The following is a 19,637-nucleotide window of genomic DNA, read 5'->3' as shown; positions in this document are numbered from 1 at the left end:
TCTGATAAACATTCCCTGGAGCACCTGCATTTCTCTTCATTGTCTTTTAGCTTGATTGTTAGTAATACTGACTTGTCTCCTTGTGTGCATAGTTTATGTTTTATTGCATTCTAAATATTGTTTAGTGAAGCACTATAAATAATTTGCGGCTCTAATTCAGAGTCAGCAAACCTGCAACCCAGGAGCCAAATCCAGCCATGCCAATTTATTTACTTACTGTCTATGGCTGTTTTCAATGCTACAGCAGCAAAGATGACAGAGACCTTGGCATGCAGACCTACAGATATTTACTGTGTGGCCCTTCGCAGAAAATGTTCTCCAATGCCTGTTCTACATGTTTTCCTCCAGACATGCAAATCCAACCCTACCACTAACTTGTGATACTTGGGAGTAAAAATCTAAACTGTCTTTTCTAGTTTAGATCTGTGTCCACCCCAGTAGTCTAACACCTCCCACTGCCTTTACCCCAAACCTGTGTTTACAATCTTTGTACCTTTTGTTGTTGTTGTTTTGTTTTTAACTTAGGGAATTGGCTAGACTTTCCAGTACAGTGTAGAAAAAGAAGTGTTAAGAATGGACATCAAGCCGGGACTGGTTTAGCTCAATGGATAGAGCGTCGGCTTGGGGACTGAAGGGACCCGGGTTCGATTCCGGTCAAGGGCATGTACCTTGGTTGCGGGCATATCCCCAGTAGGGGGTGTGCAAGAGGCAACTGATCGATGACTCTCTCTCATCGATGTTTCTAACTCTCTATCTCTCTCCCTTCCTCTCTGTACAAAATCAATAAAATATATTAAAAAAAAAAAAAAAAAAAAAAAGAATGGACATCAAAAAACAAACAAAAAAAATAATTAAAATACAGTCCTTAAAAAACAAGGACGGCCACACCTTGTTCTTAGGTAATTACTAAAATTAAATAATAACAACCAAAATGTTTATGAGAATGTGGATTTAGATGTTTATACATTTCTTTTGGGAGTATAAAATATTGGACTTCTTTGGAGGACCCCTCATATTAAGTCAAGCATACATTTATCCTATAACCCAGCAATTCTACCCTTAGTTATTTGCCCAAGAGAAATGAAAATGCATGTTTACAAGAAGACTTGTGAAAAAGTGTTTACTACAGCCTTATGCATAATAAACAAAAACTTAAAAGCCACCCAAATATTTTTCAACACAAGAATGGGCAGTCTTGCCGAAACCTGTTTGACTCAGTGGTAGAGAGTCAGTCGGCGGACTGAAGGGTCCCGGGTTCGATTCCTGTCAAGAGCATGTACCTTGGTTGCGAGCACATCCCCAATAGAGGCAGCCGATCAATGATTCTCTCTCATTGATGTTTCTAGCTCTCTATCCCTCTCTCTTCCTCTCTGTAAAAAAATCAATAATATATATATATATATATATATTTATATATATATAAAGAAAAAGAGCCGGGACCGGTTTGGCTCAATGGATAGAGCGTCGGCTTGGGGACTGAAGGGTCCCGGATTCGATTCCGGTCAAGGGCATGTACCTTGGTTGCGGGCATATCCCCAGTAGGGGGTGTGCAAGAGGCAGCGGATTGATGACTCTCTCTCATCGATGTTTCTAACTCTCTATCTCTCTCCCTTCCTCTCTGTACAAAATCAATAAAATATATTTTTTTTTAAAAAAAGGAAAAAAAGAATGAGCAGTCTTGGCCTGTGTGTCTCAGTGGTTGGGCATTGTCCCTTGCACCAGGAGGTTACCAGTTTGATTCCAGGTCATGGCATATGCCAGGCTGTGAGTTTAATCCCCAGTAGGGGGATGCAGGAGGCAGCCTATCAATGTTGTGCTCTCACATCCATGTTTCTCTCTCCTTGTCCCTTCCTCTCTCTCTAAAGATCAATAAACTATTTTTTAAAAAATTTTAATAGACAAAATGTGATATAGTCATACAATAGAATACCATACCACAGTAAGAGAGAATTAACAACCAAATACAGCAGTGGGCAAAAATAGGTATACAGTTGTGAATATGTGAAACAGTTTATTCTTGTATTATTTACTCATTATTGTATTATTTCCCATATAAACAACTGTAAACCTACTGATGTCCACCCCTGTATAGATGAATTTCAAAAATATTGTTCAGTGGAAAAAGCTAGACACAATCGAGTGTATAGTTTGTGGTTCCACATGCATGAAATCCAAAGACAATCAGAACTGACCCATGATGTAGAAGTCAAAAAGGGCTCGCCAGAATAATTGGAATGGACACAAGGGGACTTCTGAGACTGTGGAAATATTCTTTATCTTCTTTTGGCCAGTAGTTACACAAGAATATGAAATGTCAAATTTATTGAACTGAAAACCTCCACTAAGCACTTTATTTTATGTTAGTCATACTTCAGTAAATATATGCAGTGTTTTTAAAGCCCTGTGTTATAAACCCTGAAATTATTCCTGGTTTTCAAATGAGAGAACTGAGGCAAAGAGAGGTTAATTGACTTGTCTAGTGATATGCAGTTGGTGGCAAAACTAATAAGCAAAGTTGAACAGTCTGACTTAAAAGTCTGCACCCTCAGCCAGTATACTGCTCTTGTCTTATACACTGGGGCTTAACAAGTGTAATTCTAGGACTTACAGATAAACTCACATAGTGTTCAAACCACAAGGTTAATAATTGTACAGAGTTAATAATTGCAGTATTGTTGATAATAAAGAGGTGATATGTTAATTGACCATCACTCCAACACACAATATGTCAGCCCCCATGTGGTCAAAAATGGCCACCTTCATGTGGACACAAGATGGCTGCCACAAGATGGCCAGCAGGGGAGGGCAGTTGGGAGTGACCAGGCCTGCAAGGGAAGGCAGTTTTGGGTGATCAGGCCTGCAGGGGAAAGCAATTAGGGATGACGGGATGTCAGAGGAGGGCAGTTGGGGGTGACCAGGCCTGCAGGAGAGGACAATTGGGAGGGAGGGGCCCAGGCCTGCAGGGGAGGGCAGTTGAGAGAGACCAGGCCTACAGGGGAGGGCAGTTGGGGGTGACTGGGCCAACAGGGGAGGGCAGTTAGAGGTGACTAGGCTGGCAGAGGAGGGTAGTTAGGGGTGACCAGGCTGGCAGGGGAGGGCAGTTAGAGGCAATTGGGCTAGCAGGGGATGGCAGTTAGGGGTGACCAGGCCTGCAGGGAAGGATAGTTAGGGGCGATCAGGCCAACAGGGGAGGGCAGTTAGGGGTGACCAGGCCAGCAGGGGAGGGCAGTTAGGGGTGACCAGGCCAGCAGGGGAGGGCAGTTAGGGGCAACTAGGCTGACAAAGGAGGGAAGTTAGGGGTGACCGGGTCAGCAGGGGAGGGCAGTTGGGAGTGACCAGGCCTGCTGGGGAAGGCAGTTGAAGGGGACCAGGTCAGCAAGGTAGGGCAGTTAGGGGAAATCAGGCTGGCAGGGGAGTGGTTAGGAGGTAATCAGGCTGGCAGTCAGGTGAGCAATTGGGAGCCAGCAGTCCTGGATTGTGAGAGGGATGTCCCAGATTAGAGAGGATGCAGGCTGGGCTGAAGGATACCACCCCCCAACCCCTGTGCATGAATTTCGTGCACCAGGCCTTTAGTAATGTGATAAAGAAAAAAACAGCTTAAGAAATTTTATATATTTATGTTGATCTCAGTATAATATAGAGTAAAAAAATTAAAATATGTAGTAAATATGTGTTAAAAAATAAAGGAGAGAATGCAGGGGAAACCGTATATACATGTGTTGGTATAAACCTGAAGTATTTTTGAAAGGAGACATAAGCTGAAAAGATCCGTTTCCAAGGTGAGGAATTGAATGGCTGGGAGAAAGGGGCAGGAGGGGGACACTTCAGTATATATCCATTTTGTACATTTTGGGTAATGAAGCATGTTAATGTATTACCTATTCAAAAAATTAATGAATATAATTATAATTTGGAAGTAACTGAAATAGCTCATCACACACACAGTTGCCTGAGCTGACAGCAGCCTGCCTCAGACTTTCAGAACTCTCCCTCCCCTTATACCAGTCAATACCTGATGCTTGTGTGTACCAGCCTCTGTGTTCCTTCTTGCTCTTCAAACCTACCCCATCTTTCTCCCTTTTCCTTCTTTCCTTTTCTGTCCAGTTCCTGCCAGCTGTCCTGGCTCTCACCGTCCTTAGTATCCCCCAATTTTTGCCTATTTTCACTTCCACCCCATAATGTCCATAAAAATACAGATCCATCTCCTTGGTGAACAGGTTGCTAAGGCCTAGTATCTAGCGGAAAGGCCCCAACAGCCTGCTTCGAGAACTCACCTCTGAAACAGGTGTGATACCATCAACCCTTCCTTCCCCCTCACTTTTATTTCCCCCCCTCACTTTTAGTTGTCTTTCCATATCATCACTGTGAGATGACTTTAGATAGTGCACAGATGAACATTTAAATTTTCATTGCTAAGTATTTTATTGTCTACTAGGAAAAATAAAACTAGTCCGTGAAACCTATGGGTTTTTTAATTTTACCAATGTTATCATTTAGACCAGGCTGTTTTTAAATAGGGTGATTTTTTACAATATTCAGTAGTAAATGATTCAGATGGAGCACAGATACAGTAGGGATGGTACCCGTGGAGCCCTGGCCTTTGGGGAGATACTAACTTACTGGGAAGTGTACACGACCATCAGTGCTAGAGTACAGTGGCTTGCTGCCCTTCATCCACTATTTGTTCCTGGCTGCCTGGAGACATAACTGCACTCATTACCCCATCCCACCCCTGTCTTGTCCCATCTGATCCCTCCTTAACTTCTGGGTTTAGCTCAAACTTGACCTCTTCTCTGAAATCCTTCCTAGTATATTAGTTTCCTAGTGCTGCTGTAACAGATTTTGGCAAACTTAATGGCTCACAGGAACACAGATTTATTATTTTACTAGAGGCCCAGTGCACAGATGCGTGCATCAGTGGGGTCCCTTGGCGTGGCCTGTGGGGGTTGGACGGAAACCGATAGTGCAACACTGCCTGCCACTCCTGCCTGCAGCTCCTGCTTATCCCGGCCCCACTGAACCTGCTGTGGGCTTGCTCCAGTCATTCCCGACCAGGAGAGGCTCACTGGCCGCAGCAGCGCTCCTGCTGTGGGAGCACACTGACCACCAGGGGGCAACTCCTGCATCTGCCCCCTGGTGGTCAATGCACATCATAGCAACTGGTTGACCCACTGTTCGGTTGTTCGGTCGCTTAGGCTTTTATATATATAGCTTAGAAGCCTGGTGCATGAAATTCATGCACTGGGATGGGGGGGGGGGGGGGCGGGGAAATCCCTAAGCCTGGTCTGTGTTCTCTCGCAGTCCAGGACCTCTTAGAGATTGTTGACTGCCAGCAGTCAGACATCCCTGCTGTAGTCTGGGGCTCTTGTAGCCTGGGACCCTTTGCTCCTTACTGCCTGCTTGCAGCAGAGGCAGGAGAGGCTCCTGCCACTGCACTCGCCAGCTGTGAACCCAGCTTCTAACTGAGTGGGCTCCCCCGTTGGGTCAGCTCTGCCCCTGGTGGTCAGTATGCATCATAGCGACCAGTCATTCCACTGTTCCGTCTATTTGCATATTACGGTTTTATTAGCTACTAGAGCCCCAGTGCATGAAATTCGTGCATACGGGGGTTCCCTCAGCCCCAGCCTGCACCCTTACCAATCAAAGACCCCTCAGGGGATGTCTGACCGGCCCTGGGATTGGGCCTAAACTGCCTGTCGGACATCCCTCTCACAATCCTGGACTTCTGGCTTCTAATCACTCACCTGCCTACTGGCCTGGTCACCCCTAACTACCTCCCCTGCTGGCCTGGTCACCCCTAACTGCCCCTTCCCTGTGGGCCTGGTCACCCCGTACTGTCCCCCCTGCTGGTCTGGTCACCCCCAACTGCCCACCCACCCTGCTGGCCTAGTGTCTCCTCACTGCCCCCTCCCACCAGCCTAATTGCCCCCAACTGCCCCACCTGCTGGCCTGGTTGCCTCCATCTACCCCCATTGCTGGCTTGGTTGCTCCTCATGAGCCCCCAACAGCCTGGTCACCCCACACAGCCTGCTGTTCAGGCAATCAGGCCAGCCGGCAGGGGAGCAGTTAGGAGGCGATCAGGCTGGCAAGCAGAGACACTTAGGGGTGATCAGGCAGGCAGGCAGAGTGGTTAGAGGAGATCAGGCAGGCCAGCAGGGGAGCAGTTAGGGGACAGATCAGGACATCAAGCAGAGGCAATTAGGGGGCAACCAGGGGGTGATTAGGCTGGCAGGCAGAGGCAGTTAGGGGCATCAGCCAGGCAGGCAGGCACGTGATTAGGAGCCAGTGGTCCTGGATTGCAAAGAGGGATGTCTGACTGCCAGTTTAGGTCGCATCCTGCATGGGGCCTAAACCAGCAGTCAGAAATCCCTCAAGGGATCCCAGATTGGAGATGGTGCAGGCTGGGCTGAGGGGACCACCTCCTCTCTCCCAGCCCATGCACAAATTTCGTGCACTGGGCCTCTAGCATAGGATAATAGTGGAAGTCAGAAGTCTGAAACCAGTTTCACTGGCTTAAAGTCAAGATGTTGACAGAGCTGGTTCCTTCCAGAGGCTCTGAGGGGAGAGTTTGTTTCCTTTTTTAGCTTCTGGTGGCTCCCTTAGCTGGTGGGCTTCATCCTTCTTCAGGGCACATCATTGCAGTCTCCTTTTCTATCTTCCATTCCCTTCTCCCAGGCTCCAACTGCCTCTGGTCCCTCTTATAAGGACCTTTGTGATTACATTGGGCCCACTGGATAAATCGGGCTCCTTACCCATCGAAAGATTCTTAGTCTAATAGCACCTGTGAGCTTCCTTTTGCCACAGAAGGTAATGTAGCCATAGGTTCTTGGATCGGGGTATGAAAGTCTTTGGAGGAAGAGCCATTATTGAGCCTCTGTACCTGGCATGTAGAACTGTCTGGTTCTTCATTTTATATTTGGGAATGGAAGGGAATGGAAGATGGAAGAGGAGACTGCAATGGTGTGCCCTGAAGAAGGATGAAAGGACCACCAGCTAAGCATGAAAGGATCAGAGTGAGACTTTAACCCTTAGATCTTGTTAGCTTAAGAGATGGTAGAGTTTAAAGGAAGGGTTAAAAATATGCATGACTATGGAACCCACATTAAGTAACTGAATTTACGAATCCTCATAAGACTTCTGGCTTTTTGAAGCCATCTTACATGACAGATATGCCTTTATATTCAGCTAATTCTCACTGAGCACCTGGTAAATTCCGGGCGCCATCCTAAGTTCTCCTGAAGGCCCCTTGGTGTGTTCATTAAAGGAACTACTAGATTTCATGTACCTTTTGTCTCCATCCTGGTGTATTCAGTAGTATTTCTATCAGTGTATATAACCTAGAGATCTAGGCATTGTTTGCATGAGATTTAGAGTTGTTTAGTTTCAATCTTTTGTTCATTTTTAAATGTGCTGAGTTGTTCATCCTTAAAAGGCACCATATGTCATTTTGAGGATGACAGCATCCCATGTGCCACTCCAAGAAAAGGGCTTGCAGTCGGGAGAGGTCCTAGAATGTTAAAGAGGGCAGGGCACACCTTGTTCTGAGAGAGCCAAGCAAGCCCACTGTAGTCAAAGAAAAGAAATTTTAAAACATTTCATGGCAGGTATTTTCATTGGGAACACGTACTGTGACCAGAGATCATGACTGCTTGGTGTGCATGAAAGTTATATTTTGAGAATGTCATGAAAAATGGAGAAGTCTATGAAAGGCACTCTAGCTTTAGGAAATAATGCTAGTAGGGATTTTAGATTAAAGAGGTAATAAGATCTGCCTAGGCAGAGTGAAGAGCGATGGTTGAATAGTGAAAAATAAGGTTATCAGACAAGTAAATGGCAGGCTTGAAAATAAAAATGTATCATTGGAATGGCAGGAAGCCATTGCCCGTTTTTCAGAAAGCAAGATATGGAAGTTATCATACCCTCCCCATCATTTAACTTGAATAGTAAAAGAGTGATCCTAGAGTTCAAGTGACAGTGGGAGGGAAAAATTATAGTAGTCTCACTTAGAGATTAGGGTCCAATTTATGAACTTATATCAGGGATTGAGGTTCAAGTGTAGATTAAATATAAAATGAAGAACCAGACAATTCTACAAAATTGGATGCAAGTAACAAAGGACATAAACTGTTGTTGCAGACCAGTTTCAGTTCTGTGGAAGGCAGACCACATGTACTGATTGAGAACTTGGAATTTGGGACTTTTGTGGGGGTGAGGTGGAAAAATGTAAGCGCTGTCTTTATCACGTTCAGTATGAGGTGGTGATTAGAGTTTAATGGTATAGCTAAGCTAAATTCAATCAGATTTAGAATAGTGCTGTCCTCAGCAGATAAAAATGTGAGGCTATGGAAGGGAATTAAGTGAGTCATTCTGCCCCAGGGCTAAGCCCAGAGCTCCCTAGGGACCATTTGGAAGAAATGACTGGGCAACACCCTATCTCATTATGTGACCCTGCACCAGGCTTTACCACTACATAGACAAACTGAATCCGTATGTTCAGGATGAAATGGTTTCTACAGGTAAGACAGGCCAAGATTTCAGACTCTCAGAAATCAACAGAGATGCCAATTGCTATTAAGGAGGCTTTGGTGGAGCTCAGAGGTGGCAAAGTGAGGGCGGTGTGGTCATCTCACCATAGCCACCTGAGCTGGATCCTAGAGGTGAGACTCAATTCTACACATGAGCCACCAGCAAAGAGACCCCATCTACTAGCACCACTGCTTCCTTAGCAAAATCCAAGAGTGATGGAAGGCGATGGAAGGACTGGTAGTTCTTCACTGTTGCTCCTGGGTTTTGCCTGTTGCCTGCTATAGGGGATAGAACTGGTGGTTCAGCAGGCAGGAAAGACTTCCCTGTGCATAATCAGCCCTGGCCTAGAGGTCACACAGCCAGCTGCAGTTAGAGGCTGCCTTCACCTCCGATCTCAGCTCTGCCTGCACTTCATAGGCAGTGCTCCAAGAAGGGGGTAGCCAGAACATCTTAGAGTTGTGAGAGTAAAAACAGCAACACGACAAATACTCTGTCAGAACTCTATAGATAGCATGGAGGAGAGAGATGAGAAAGAAGTATAGCAAGGTCCCTGCTCTCATGGAGCTTACATTTCTCCTGGATGAGTGAAAGCTTGAGCAAATAAATTGAAAAAAATAATACATAAGTAAGCTGATCAAACAGGGTAGTAGTGCCCAGAAGACAAAAGGGGATGTGTGTTGCAGAGTGAAGTTGGAGTGGGAAGCTGCCTCCTTTGGGTGGACCACACAGCTTTCTGTGATCTTTGGCAATTGACCTGAGACATAAAGAATGAGGAGCATCTTGCCACAGAACTGGTGGAAACGCATTAAGGAAAAGTCTCTGTGAAGACAGAAACAGGAACAGTTAGAAGGATTTTAGACTGTGAAGAGGCAGCTAATTTATGACTGCAGTGGCCGTGGCAGGATGTGCTGGGATCATGATCTAGGGGAAGGGTGATGGGTGAATTAAAGAAAGGACATGTTGGATTCAGCTACAGTCAGAAAAGGAAATCACAGTCAGTGTGAATGGAAATTGGTTTTTTCTTAAGTTGGGAGGGTTGACTGGGGAACTTTTTAGAGGATTTGGGGTTTCTAACCTCTGTTTTCTCTGCAAAGGCAGAAAGGAAATGTTGTCCTGAAAAAGAAGGGTAGTAAAAAGTGGTAGAGTAGAGAGTTAGAAAGCAGTCATAAGAATGTGGAATAATTGCTGTATGGGATGAAGGCCTAAGAGGTGGCCTAGCAGAAACAGGCTCATCTCACACTGGCCCACACAGCTTTGTGACTTTCCTCAAGCAAGACAGCCATCCCCACACTGGGTGGAAGAAGCCAGTGGAGAGGCTAGTCTGGGTGGTTGAGACAGGACAGACAAGATTCCTAAAGAACTGGCAGAGTGGGTAAATGATGCTGATGATCAAAGGACAAGAAGCCAATGATGTAGATCCGAGAAGACCCAAGTAGAGAGCTTTGGACACAAGAAGACCTTGGTGTAGATAGGAAAGGTGTGTTGAGGTGACCATGGGAGGAGCTGGAAGGATGGCCTGGGGTCAGTGACAGGAAATTGGATATAATCCTTTCAGATACTTTCATTATGTGATAGCTGCCATTCTGTCTTTCCCCTGAGTAATGAATATGCACTTCCATTGATGGGGAAATGGTTGGCAGGTAGGTTGAACTTAAGTGAATTTTGACCATGTAATGAAACGTTTCCTTTTAATTGTTATATATACCTTTCTCAGCCTTTTGTCTACTGCAAGTATATTTCTTCTCTTGTTCTTTGCACAACCATAATGGATGTGTTGGATGCCTGGGCTCGGTTAATAGGCCTCTTTTGGACACCCGTTGTCACTCTTAAATGGAACACCACAGCCATAATTGATGGAGAGTTGAGTTGTAAGCTTTTAGGACTAATTGTAAAATCTAAACTAAAATGTTTCCTGGAGCTGCTCTTAAATAATAATAATAATACTACCTGTGTAGGTATAGTGCTTTACAACATACAGAGCACTTTCATGACATCATATCATTTAATTTTTATAATAAACGAGTGATTGAATGCTTAGATCTCTCCTGAATGAGAAATCATGCTGCACATCCTGATTTAATCATGGTGAGTTGCCAAAAGTTCTCAAAACAATAACCATTTATTGAGCACCTTCTATGCATAAAGCACTTTACTAAGGATACCTAGGGGTACATTTTCAGTAAATAAATATCTAGTACCTATCCAAATATGTGATTTTGCTTTCTAACTTCCTTTCTTTCCTCATCACAGTCACTGTTTGGGAGGCTGCTTGCTAGGCCATAATTTATATAAACATTGCCAGGAATTCAATTGTAGCAGAATTTAAGTTTTTTAAAACTAAGGATTCTGATACTTAGCTGAGCTCAGTGATTCTTCAGAGAACCATTCTATCGATTTCATCTCGTACTGTCTTAAAGTTTATGTAGCTATTACACGAATCTCAGACGTATTTCAAACATCCATTGTATTTGGAAGTGCTTGAGTGGGGTGTTCAGTTCCAACAGTATAGCAGGGCCCTTGGCCCCAGGGGCTTGTATCCAGAAGAAAAGAAGAAATCATCTCTGGGGTCTTCGATGTATTGAGCCTGGGGGACAGAGGACTCCTAAGAGGGAACTATCTGGGTGCATAGGTGTAGAAGATAGTATTAGAGCCAGGCCCAGCCCAGAGCAGGACTAAACCTATGTTCAAGAGCCCCTGGAGCAGTGGTTCTCACCCTTTCTAATGCCGCGACCCTTTAACACAGTTCCTCATGTTCCTTCTTAGGTGACCCTGCTAGCAGTTCTCAACCTGTGAGCTTCGACCCACAGGTTGAGAACCGCTGCTGTAGAGCCCAAGACCATCGGAAAACACAGATATTTACATTAAGATTCATTAACAGTAGCAAAATTACAGTTATGAAGTAGCAACGAAAATAATTTCATGGTTGGGGGTCATCATGACATGAGGAACTGTATTAAATGGTCACGGCATTAGAAAGGGTGAGAACCACTGCCCTAGGGTGTCCAAGCATGTGCTCTGGGCCACCGTGGCACCTCAGAGATTCTCCAAAAGGTACGAGACACCCCCCTCCAAATAATTTCATAGGCCCTGGGCAGAATGGTCCCTCAGAATGAGTGGTATGGCCTGCACACCATCCTTTCCCATTGAGGACTGGGTCAGGCGCTGATGTGGTCCATTAGGTCAGCTGAGGGGCTGTTTTGCTACTGAAACAGAGGTGATCACCAGGGTGTGGCTTCTCCAGCCATCTTCCTGCTCCTTGTCTGATATCTTACACTGGCTCTTATTTAGCTGTATATATGGCCATCTGCTTTGGGAATGGGAAAGCACAAATTCACAAGGCCCAATATTTTTAATAGAGTACTAGTTTTCTATTATGGAAAGTTCTTCGATGTTACCATCTTTTAAAATAATAATTTCTGTATTTTACAAGGGAGAGTATTGTCTGGATTACCAAATTATACAAAGCTTAGGCAGTCACAAGCCAAAGCACGCTTTCTTTTTTGTGTTGGGCAGATGTGCGTAATGCTTTATTTTGACACAGACTATGCAGCCAGTATCTGCTCATCTCATAAATACTCCAGAGGGGACCACAATGAGGACAGAGTGTGGAGCAGGAGCCTGGGCGTTAAAAAGTCTTAAGTGATGTTTCCAACTGGGGCTGGCAACATGCTTTAAATAATTGTATTCTGATCATTTAGGTCTCTCTTTATAGGGCATCCTTTATGACCAAGACTGTCCAGTACCAAAATGAGCTACATAAATTCCTAATCTGGGATACAGCTGGACAAGAACGAGTAAGTCACCCTTTAATTTACTATGTGTTTTTCTGAGGCCCAAATAAAGCTCCAACTAAACCATTGATGTGCCTGTCATTTTCACATTACCCACTCTCTTCTGTGTGCCTGAGATACATTTATTCCTGTTTGCGTAAGACAGCCTTTTTCTTTCCAATTAGAATCACAAAGTCCATTGATGGAGAAAGTGGTAATGGGTACTGAGGGCATTTTTATACTTTTTAGTGTCTTAAAGTAAATGCTGACTAACGGGCTTGATAAAATCCCGCTTAGAGCATTGTGTGTAATTTGGGGCTCTGTCCTCCCACAAAGATAGAAGAGAATTAGTGGTAGAAAGGGAGAGCTAAGCACATCTCATTTATAGCTGCCTTTTAAAAGCTAAAGAAGGAACTTACTGCGTATAAAGTTTGAGATTAAGTGAAATGGATGAGCTAACACAGTGCTTTGTAATAGATACTTAATAAGTGCCTGATGATAAAATTGTCCAAGATGGTTATCTGCTTAAGGAAGAGCCTGAACCAAATGTAGGAACTGGGTTGAGACATCACAGTGCAGAGGGGAGATGGGGTGGAGCCCACCCAAGTCATACAGGAGTGGGAAGGTGGTGGGAGAACACACACCTGCCTGCTGCCTTATTTTACTCTGGGCCCTAAGTCTAATTTCCCTGTCGAGGGATGTCTGGCAGCCACCCCATTATTTACCTGCTGTTTAATTTTGTTTTCAAACAGTAGTATCAGATAGAACATCTGATGGATGCACAGTGCTATCTTAAGCTCTTAAAAGTATTCCAGAAGTAATTGGAAGAAATAGTCTGTCATCACAGTCTTATCTAAGACAGCAGAGATACTGTGTGTGGCATAAAACCTGACAGAATCATCACAAACAAACAAAGGAAACAAAACAGCCCTTACTGTTGTCCTGGACATAGACACCATGCATCTGTACAGATCTAATGACCTAAGTTTATCTGTTACCTTGCTTCTGTTTTAATCCTGAATGTCATACCCTGTGTCAATTGCTCATCTGATATCCAGCTCCTAGACTCTCCCATGCCTTGTACTCTGTATCTGCATGGAGTATTAGGACAGCTAGGCCTTTGCTAGCCATCACTCTTCCGTCCTTCCCAAGTGTTGCTTCCACAGAGCCTTCCTTAGCATATCTGTAGGCACAGTTGTGGTGTGTGTTCCATTAACCAAAAACTCAGGTGGCTCTTCATACTGATAACATATGTACCTTTTCACTGAATCCCAAGTTTCAATTTACCCCTCCCATATATTTGATGATACAGCAACATCCTCATTATAAAGAATCAGGCTATGATATAGAGTCCATGATGCTTTGAGTCAGTATACACAGTGATATGGAGCATCTCTTTTTTTCTAGACCACAAAAAAAAAGAAAGAAAGAAAAAGAATTAGTAGTGTTTATACCTCCCTTGCTGCTGCCATAATAGCAGAAACCTATTAAGATGTTCTTTGTTTTTTTGTTTTTGTTAATGCTCACCTGAGGATGTTTTTCCATTGATTTTTAGAGAGAGTGGAAGGGAAGGAGGTAGGGAGGCAGATAGATAGATAGATATAGGACACATTGATTGGTTGCCTTCCATACATGCCCTAACTGGAGTCTAGGATTGAACCTGCAATCCAGGTTCATGCTCTTGACCAGGAATCAAACCTGTGGCCCTTAAGTCCACAGGCCGACAATCCAACCACTGAGCCAAACTGGCCAGGACTTACGTTTTGTAATTAGCTAATTTGCCTGCCTTTTCTTTCCCCCACTTCCCATTGATTCTGCACCAGGAATAGTTGCTCTGAGATATAAGGCTGCCTCACCCCTACCTGAAGCTCCATGTCTTAGCCAGGAGCTTGCCCAGGGAATGTAAATGAGGCAGCAGGCAGAAGTCAAGAGAACTGGCTGGTAGGACCTAGACCCCATTGGGAGACTTGAGAGGAGGTCCAGCTTATGGTTGCCAAGCCACTGCATTTCAGAAAAGTTAAACATGTAACAGTGAATCACAAATTGTTTAAAGTACTGTGAGGATCGTCCAGGACATTATCCGTGAGCTTGTTCTGATGCCACTTTGGGCAAGGCCTCCAAGTCCCTGACTATGCCAGCCTTGGCCAGAGTTTCCATTTGTACCTCCTCTGACCAATTATCCTCTAGGACCCAACCAATGTACCCTATAATTTCATACCCTCACCCCCATGAACTATTGTTTCCTCTGCTTTGAACACCCTCTCCCACCTTAACCTAGAAAACTTGCCTCTCGTGTCACCTCAGGGGAGGGTGGATTTTCCTTACTGTCCTGTTGTTCTCAGATAAGTACCCACAATGCTGTATACCCACGTTGCCCAAACTTCCATCGTCCCCCTCACATTTGCTCCAAATAGATCTCAAGTCGTTCATTTCTCTCCATCTCCACTGCCAGCACCATGCTCTCAGCCACCTTTAGCTCTCAGTCAGGTATTCCTCCCTGCTCTCTCTCTTTCCCACCCCCACCACACTGTATCACTGCTCACAGGACTCGGGAGTCTTTTGGAAGCATATATCAGACCTATTATGCTCTTGCTTAATACTTTTCACTCTCTTCCTGCAGCCCCCCTCCCATAGCCAGCCTAGGAACAGTGGCCTACAAAACCTGGCATGGCCTTCTCTGCCTTCTCTCTTCACCCATCCTCCTCTCACCCACTGAGTTGCAGCCCACTGGTCTCCATTCAGTTCCTCAGACTCTGCCCACCATGCCTTTACACACACAGAGTCTTCTGCAGGAACTTCCTCTCTCCTCCACTGGATGCCTCGTCAGCTCTCCTTACTAACCTTTTTGTTTCAAGTTAATTGTTATGCCCTCAGACCCCACAGCTAATAGGGCCCCAGTTCATTCTCCATCAGTGTCCTTGATTTATTTTCCTTAGAACCTAAGTTGTAAATAGATATCTGTCCTCTCACCTTTAGTGGCATCTCTCCCCCAGACTGTAAGCTTGGGAGAGCTGGGACCTTTGTCTCGCTCCCTCGCTGCTATATTCCCACTGCTCGAATAGTGCCTGACCTAGAGCTGATGTGCAGATACTAGTCACCAGTCATGAGAGAAACACTTCAGCACTTCTCTTTGTAGTCTGAAGAGTCATTGATTGCCCTTATCCATGGCATTGTACCTGTTTCCTTACTTGTTTATCTTCTGTTTTCTGTAGTAACGAGATTCATTGTGGAACCAAAGTCATCGTAAAATAAAAACCCTTTGGGTGAACCCCATTTTGACCCTTGCGACTGTCTGTTAGTTTGATGGTCCAGTTGCAGTGGACTGCCAAGTGATTCATTAAGTCAGTGGAAGAGATTCTGGAGAACTTCACAGGTGTTGTGCAAAGCAGTGATGGTCGGATCTTCTTAAATGAAGTGATGATGATACAAGTGCTTCAGAAGATAATGATTTGTATGTAGAAGAGTTGAGAGCCCTAAGGAAAACTGGTGAAGTCCTAAAATAGTTTTGTAAAAGTTATCCTTTTTAAGTTGGACTAGGAGAACCGAGATGAAATGGAAGCTGTCACCTGGTACCAGCAGGCGGTTTCACCAGAAGAACCAGTCAGACTACCAGTCAGCTTGGCTTCAGTGTTCATTCAGCAAACTAGCTTCAGGGTGTAGTAACAAACCTAAGTTTTTTTCCAAATGTCAGATTAAATGACATTTGTTTTTATAACTTAAAATTTATTTTCTCAAGACGGAGCCTGCCAGACCTTTTTGTCCCTATTTTCTCTCCTTAATGACTTCATTTTAGGTGACATATTTTCAGTCATTCTTCACTAACAAGGTTCCGTACAGTATTCTGGGGGCTGTGCACCAAGCATCACAAACACGTATCATAAATACGCCATAAGTGTCACAACATTTCAAATACTTGTTGCCTGTGATCATATAAAGGAAAGCTGCTTAACCAAAGTCCAATAGACACTGCATCCAGTCCTTGAAGGTTTATGCTCCTGAATCCTCACATGCTACTCGGACAACTCTTTCCAGAGGTGGCACCAGGAAGGCTCACTTATTGTCACAGTAGTCATGGAAGGAACTGCTTTGGGGTTTTAAATCAGGAACAAGTGCAGTCGCTTAGTATCATCGAGAGCTAAAGTCAATACTAGCCTATGGGCTGTCTTGCTAGCTGCTTGTTTCTATAAATAAAGAGATTTACAGAAACAAGTAAATAAAGTTTTATTGAACATAGCCACTCGCCAAAACCGGTTTGGCTCAGCGGTAGAGCGTCGGTCTGCGGACTACAAGGTCCCGGGTTCGATTCCAGTCAAGGGCATGTACCTTGGTTGCAGGCACATCCCCGGTAGGGGGTGTGCAAGAGGCAGCTGGTCGATGTTTCTCTCTCATTGACGTTTCTAGCTCTCTATCTTTCTCCCTTCCTCTCTGTAAAAAATCAATAAAATATATTTTTAAAAAAAAAAAAAAAAAGAACATAGCCACTCACCTATTTGTTTACATATTGTCCTCGACTCCTTTCACTCTTCAGTAGTTCAGTTAGGAAGTTATAACAAAGATCAAGTGATCCTGAAATATTTAATAACTGGCCCTTTCCAGAAAAAGTTTGCTGAGCCCTTATCTGGACCCAGATTTGGAGCAGAGATGTGCGGACATCCTTTGAGTCTCTATTTAAGCTGCCACCTTCCTTTACACAAAAGAACGTGAAAAAGTTTCATTGTCAGTAATGGCGGAGTGGCTTGTACTAGAGTCACCCTCCCACAGAAAACAGTTCTATGGAAACTGGACAGCACATTAAACATCATCTATCAGAAGGACTGCCAGATGCAGCTAGAGATTTCCCTGAGGGAGACCCACATTTTTACAGTTCTTCCCTGGAGGGCACTCCCCACTCCATGTGGTTCAGGGTAGCTAGGACTCAAATAGAAAGCCTGTCTGTCTATCTTGTGGTAGTTGAGGACAGACTTAAAAGCTGCGAGAGCAACCGAGAAAAGAAAAGGCAAATCCCAGAAAAGGGGGACCCAACCAGGAGGGAAGCCCTAAAATCCTCTTATAAATTCCCATCAAGCCTTTGCCTACCCCAATTCTGAATGCACAGGGAAGACATCAAGGCCCCCAACAGAAGGCACAGCTAGAAAGGCGACAAGACTGAGCAGAGGTTGGGCTGCTGCTCGTCCGTCACAGGAAACAACGCGTTTGGGGTTTGAGTCCAGTCCTGCCGTGTTGGAGGGATTGGTAAACACCGTGGGCTTCCATTGAAACCTCAGAAGGATCAGGCCTCGGAAGCAGACACCATGTCCGAGGACTAAAGACAGACCCAGACAGACTTACCCTAACCACCGGCAAAACCAATCTCACGATGAGTAGTCAGCAATTTCACACTCCTCGGAGAAGGTAAAGATAGTTTAAGTTGTTCAAAGATTTAAGGAAAAGTAGTCTTATCTACTTTGTACAGACGGGGAAGCTTGCACAGAATGGAAACTAATAACCAAATGGAAATAGTAAAACTGAAAACTGTAACATAGAAAATGAAAAATCTGCTGGATGAGTGACAAAAATGAGCCAATCAGAAGAACAGGGGGAGAGTGGGAAAATAATGAGCATAATCTCACTACCATAGGGACAAATCCTCACAGTCTAACGTTTGTGTAACTGAGACCCAGGATTGGGGAGGCAGGGGACAGAAAAAAGGATATTTCAAGAAATAATGGCTGAAAACTTTCCAAATCTGGTGAAACACATTAACTCACAAATCCAAGCAGTTCAGCATATCCATTAGTACAAAGAAAACTACCTTGAGGTAAATCATAGTCAAACTGCTGAAAACCAGAGTTAAAGAGGAAAAGCTTGTGAAAGCAGGCAGAGATAATAAACACGTTACGTACAGGGGGACAGTATGAGTGATGGCTAACATCCCACAGAAACAGGCTAGGAGACTGTGGAACAGCATCTCTAAAATGCTGAAAGCAAAACAGTCATCCTGCCAAATTATCTTTCAAATCCAGTAATGACAGTTTTAGAGTAAACGCTGGGAGGCTGCCGCAGCAGCCCCAGAGGGTGTCCGGCCGACGGGCGACACAAAGTGGCAACTCGGACCCACAGAAAGCAGTATATAAAAACCCCTTTTCTCCACCGATTTAAAGGCTGCTGGCTATTTACTGCAAACACTACAACAGTGGATTGTATAGTTTGTAGTGTATGTAGATTGAAAATACTGGTATTTGACAACAGCACATAGGACAATGGGATAAAAAGAATGAGACTCTTGCAAGGTTCTGGTATTTTCCATGGGGTATTACATTTTTAAACTCTAAATTAACTGTGGGGTTGTGTGGGGAATGTATATTGCAATTATACGAGCAACCACATAAAAAGTAATACAAGAAGGTATAGGTAAAAAGCCAGTAGACAGATTATTAAAATTAAATACTAAAAATATTCAGTTAGCCAAAACCGGTTTGGCTCAGTGGTAGAGTGTCAGTCTGCGGACTGAAAGGTCCCAGGATAGATTCCGGTCAAGGGCACGTACATTGGTGGGGGGTGTGCAGGAGGCAGCTGGTCGATGTTTCTCTCTCATCGACGTTTCTGGCTCTCTGTCTCTCTCCCTTCCTCTCTGTAAAAAAATCAATAAAATATATTAAAAAATATTCAGTTAATGCAAAAGAAGAAGGTAAAGGAAGAACAGGATTTTTGAAATGGAACAAATATAAAACAAATAGCAAAATGGTGACATAATATCAGTAAGACCAAATATATCACTAAGTACATGAAATATAAAGGAACTGAACATTTCACTTAAAAGGCACAGGTTATCAGCATGGTTGAAAAGCAGGATCAGCTATGTGCTGGCTGGCCTTAAATACTAACAGAGAGAGATTGAAATAAAAGAATGGAAAAGGATAGTCCATGCCAGTCATAAGCAAAAGAAAACCATTGTGCTTATTTCAATATCAATGGCGTAGATTTGAAGACAAGGGTTATTGTCAAGGTTAAAGAGGTGCATCAGGGAACTTGCTGTGTTAGAAATGTTTACTATCTTGGTGGGATGTTTACGTGGGTGCATTCACATGTTATTTTATCAAAACTTAAGATCTTTTATCAAACCTAAGATCTTTGTACTTTTCTATATAAATTTTACCTTCCAAATTTGAAGGTAAAAACAACCACCACCTTGTAAAAACGTTGCGGTGTGGTACATCAGAAATGAAAGCTACCACCATCCCTTTGTCTTGCCTGTACACTCCTGCTCTCCTGGGAAGTCAGCCATCTTCCCCACCCAGGAATGCAGTTCCCTCTAGGTAGCATGTTCTTGCTCCTAACCTGTATTTTTTGTGAGTGTTTTTT

At 44.1% G+C, this 19,637-nt stretch overlaps 1 protein-coding gene across 1 annotated transcript in view; it reads left to right on the top strand.

Moving 5' to 3' along the window:
- The window catches only part of RAB22A (RAB22A, member RAS oncogene family), a 54,839-nt gene that overhangs the window by 20,019 nt on the left and 15,183 nt on the right, over positions 1–19,637 (top strand). The window contains exon 3 of the mRNA XM_084887277.1: positions 12,239–12,320. Coding sequence (XP_084743403.1) covers positions 12,239–12,320 — 82 coding nt within the window. The remainder of the gene's footprint in view (positions 1–12,238; positions 12,321–19,637) is intronic.

The sequence above is a fragment of the Pipistrellus hanaki genome, assembly GCF_964339955.1.
Source record: "Pipistrellus hanaki genome assembly, chromosome: 6".
Classification (NCBI taxonomy): Eukaryota; Metazoa; Chordata; class Mammalia; order Chiroptera; family Vespertilionidae; genus Pipistrellus; species Pipistrellus hanaki.
Note: the sequence above shows the minus strand (reverse complement) of the source record. Positions and strands in the feature narration are given on the sequence as shown.